We start from the raw sequence: 3,699 nt of genomic DNA, 5'->3' as shown, positions 1-3,699 counted from the left end.
GAGGCCAAGGTGGGCGGGTCACCTGAGGTCAGGAGTTCGATGGCTGGCTGTGGTGGCTCACGTCTATAATCCCAGCACTTTGGGAGACCAAGGTGGGTGGATCACCTAAGGACAGAATTTCAAGACCAACCTGGCCAATACGGTGAAACCCCATCTCTACTAAAATACAAAAATTAGCCAAGCGTGGTGGCGAGCACATGTAATCCCAGCTATTGGAGAAGCTGAGGCAGGAGAATTGCTCAAACCCGGAAGGTGCAGGTTGCAGTGAGCTGAGATCATGCCACTGCACTCCAGCCTGGGTGACAGAATGAGAATCCATCTCAACAACAACAACAACAAAAAAACAAAAAAAAAACAACAAACAATTCGAGACAAGTTAGGCCGACATGATAAAACCCTCTCTCTACTAAAAATACAAAAAAATTAGCCGGGCGTGGTGCCATGCGCCTATAATCCTACCTACTCAGGAGGCTGAGGCAGGAGAATCGCTTGAACCCAGGAGGTGGAGGTTGCAGTGAGCCGAGATCACAAGACTTTGTCTTGAAAAAAAAAAGAAAAAGAGGGCCAGGCATTGTGGCTCACACCTGTAATCCTAGCACTTCAGGAGGCTGAGGCGGGTGGATCACGAGGTCAAGAGATCGAGACCATCCTGGCCAACATGGTGAAACCCCATCTCTAATAAAAATACAAAAAAATTAGCCGGGCATGGTGGCGTGTGCCTGTAGTCCCAGCTACTCCGGAGGCTGAGGCAGAAGAATCGCTTGAACCCGGGAGGCAGAGGTTACAGTGAGCTGAGATCACGCCACTGTACTCCAGCCTGGCAACAGACTCTGTCTCAAAAAATAAATAAATAAATAAAGAGAAAAAACATAAAAATAAAAAAAAATTTTTAAAAAAAGAAAAAAAAGAAAAACCCCCACCATCCTACTTGGACAACCACTGTTGCTTTGCAAAAATAGCAGTGACCCTACTCAGGAGGCCGAGGTGGGAGGATCGCTTGAGGCCAGGAAGTTGAGACCAGCCTGGGCAACAGGGAGATGAGACCCCATCTCTACAAAAACTGTACAAATCTTATTTTAATTTTAAAAAAATGTTTTTTTTTCAATTATCAACTCTCGGGAAGCCCAGGAAAAGAGGAGGTGCTTTGGTCCACCCTCCAAGGCTTGGGGTGGGCAGGAGAACAAGTGTGTCGGCCAGATGTGGCTTCCCTGGGCAGCCAGATAGCCACCCTGTCTCCCACAGGCTGCCCCCCGGATTACGTGCCTCCAGAGATCTTCCACTTCCACACGCGCTCAGACGTGCGGCTCTACGGCATGATCTACAAGCCCCACGCCTTGCAGCCAGGGAAGAAGCACCCCACCGTCCTCTTTGTGTATGGAGGCCCCCAGGTGGGTGCACACCTGCTCCCCAAGGCCCCCACCCCACCATCCACCTGAGGACTCCCCATCCCCACTCAAGCGCCAGCCATAGAAGGGTCAACCGGAGGAGGCTCCCTGGCCACCTGCCTGGTGCTCCAGCCCATCCCGCCTGCCCTGACTACACAGGGTCCTCGGAGCCCCTCACTCTCCTGCCTCTGTGCCCGTTTGCATGCTCCCCACCCTGCCCGGATGGCCTCCCCTTACCCCTCCACCTGCTGACTCCCCTGTTCCTCTGGGAAGCCCCCTAGTCTCCAGGTTAGAGGTGGCCATGGGCCCTGGGCCCAATTCCTGGAGCAGGGGTCAGGAGCAGGCAGCAGATTGGCAGGTGGACCATCTCAGGCGCACATCTTACCCAGAGCAGCTCTGTTCCCCCAGAGGATACGGGGCGATGTCTGGGGACTTTGTGGTTCATCACCACTGGGAGTTCCCCTGGCCCAGAGTGGCTGCTCAGCACCCCGCAGCGCCCAGGTGGCCCCACCTGAGAGTGAGCCACCCCACTGTCCATCGTGCCAGAGTGGTGGTTCCAGGCAGGACTGGGGCAGTGGCCCAGCTGAGAAGGAGCCTGATAGCGGCCTTCCCTTCTCCCAAGCAGGGTCCCAAGTGTGGGCCCCTCGCGCCTTGTCACTCCCAGGTGTCCATCCAGAGCCTCCAGGGCACAGGTGCCTTCATTAGGCTCCAAGGTCCCAGCCTGGCCCGGCCCAGCCCCCAGCCTGCTGGCATCTCCCCTGCTCAGCCCGTCCTGCCCAGCATCTCCTGCTGTACTGCTGCCCCTCACCTCCCCACAGGTGCAGCTGGTGAATAACTCCTTCAAAGGCATCAAGTACTTGCGGCTCAACACGCTGGCCTCCCTGGGCTACGCGGTGGTCGTGATTGACGGCAGGGGCTCCTGTCAGCGGGGGCTTCGGTTCGAAGGGGCCCTGAAAAACCAAATGGTAATAACTCCTCCCTGTTGCTCTGGGTCCCTCCGGTCTTGGGAAGGGAGCCCTGGGCCGTGTGGGTGTGGGGCGTGGGGGGCTCTGGAATACCCCCCGCAGAAGGTCGCCCTGGCTGGGACGCAGGCTCAATGAGATGACCTTTTAGAACAAAAGGGGACGTATGCTTTGCTGCTCAGCTCTGGGCTGTGCCCTGCAAGGACAGAGGCATCCGTCCATCCTGCCTGGTGCCTGAGCACACAGAACCCAAGAGGCTGCAACCCAGATGCAGCCAGACACCGCAGGCCGGGCCGGGTCCGCAGGAAGTCCCCAGGGCGGGGCTGGCCAGGGCCAGTGGCCGTGGAAGTTGTGCCGACAGTGGTGATGACGACGGTGGTGATGGCGACCATCTCAGCCGCTTTGCGCTGCTGGAACAAAGCCCCACAGCCTGGGGATTTATAAAGAATGAAAGTCTCTCAGCTCTGGAGGCTGGGAGGTCCAAGGCCAAGGCAGGGCTGTGTCGGGGAGGGCTGCTCTGTTCCCAGGAGGACGCTTGGTTGGCACACCTTCCAGAGGGGCCCTGTGCTGCCTCCTACACGGCAGAGGGGTTGTGAGGGGCGGAAAAGGCGTGCCCTGCCTCCATCAGGCCCGTTCATAAGGGCCGCCCATCCCATTCACATGAGTGGGCCCCATGGCTCAGTCACTTAAAGGCCGCAGTGGGGATCTCAGCACGGACTTCAGAGGGGACACCAGCATTGAAACCGTGGCAGTGGCGGTGGTGGGGATGTGGCTGGTAGTGACGACGGTGACGGCACCAGCCATTCTTTGTGCCCTTGCACATGCCTGGGCACCCCTGTCTTTTTCTTCCTCGTGCCCTCTGGAAAATGGGTCCTCTTCCTGTTAATGTCCCTGTATTAGGGATGGGTAAACTGAGGCCCTGAGAGGGGATGTGGCTCCCAGAGCCACTCACCTGGGAGGTGGCAGAGCAGGGTGGCTGCTGGATCTGTCCAGCCACCCAGATAGCGGGCAGGGTTGGCAAGGCCTGGAGGGACAGGGGGTTTCCAGTGAGCCACTTTTCATCCAACAAGGAGAGATGCCCTGAAAGGAGCAGAGTTGTCACTGCAGGGGAGGGGCACACCGGGAGGAGGCCACTGAGAGGTGCCCGGCTTCATCCCTCAGGGCCAGGTGGAGATCGAGGACCAGGTGGAGGGCCTGCAGTTCGTGGCGGAGAAGTATGGCTTCATCGACCTGAGTCGAGTTGCCATCCATGGCTGGTCCTACGGGGGCTTCCTCTCGCTCATGGGGCTAATCCACAAGCCCCAGGTGTTCAAGGTGAGTCCCACCCCCGGCCGGCCTCAGCCGCGCCCCTC

At 58.0% G+C, this 3,699-nt stretch overlaps 1 protein-coding gene and 1 pseudogene across 1 annotated transcript in view; one reads left to right on the top strand and one right to left on the bottom strand.

Moving 5' to 3' along the window:
- Nucleotides 1-3,699, top strand: part of DPP9 (dipeptidyl-peptidase 9) — a 52,743-nt gene that overhangs the window by 40,651 nt on the left and 8,393 nt on the right. Inside the window, exons 17-19 of the mRNA XM_011967365.1 lie at nt 1,243-1,388; nt 2,204-2,350; nt 3,509-3,661. Coding sequence (XP_011822755.1) covers nt 1,243-1,388; nt 2,204-2,350; nt 3,509-3,661 — 446 coding nt within the window. The remainder of the gene's footprint in view (nt 1-1,242; nt 1,389-2,203; nt 2,351-3,508; nt 3,662-3,699) is intronic.
- On the bottom strand, nt 1,069-2,168 carry LOC105530036 (annotated as a pseudogene).

This window comes from Mandrillus leucophaeus, unplaced genomic scaffold (genome assembly GCF_000951045.1).
Source record: "Mandrillus leucophaeus isolate KB7577 unplaced genomic scaffold, Mleu.le_1.0 Scaffold8, whole genome shotgun sequence".
Taxonomy (NCBI): domain Eukaryota; kingdom Metazoa; phylum Chordata; class Mammalia; order Primates; family Cercopithecidae; genus Mandrillus; species Mandrillus leucophaeus.
This window is presented reverse-complemented; position numbering and strand designations above follow the sequence as displayed.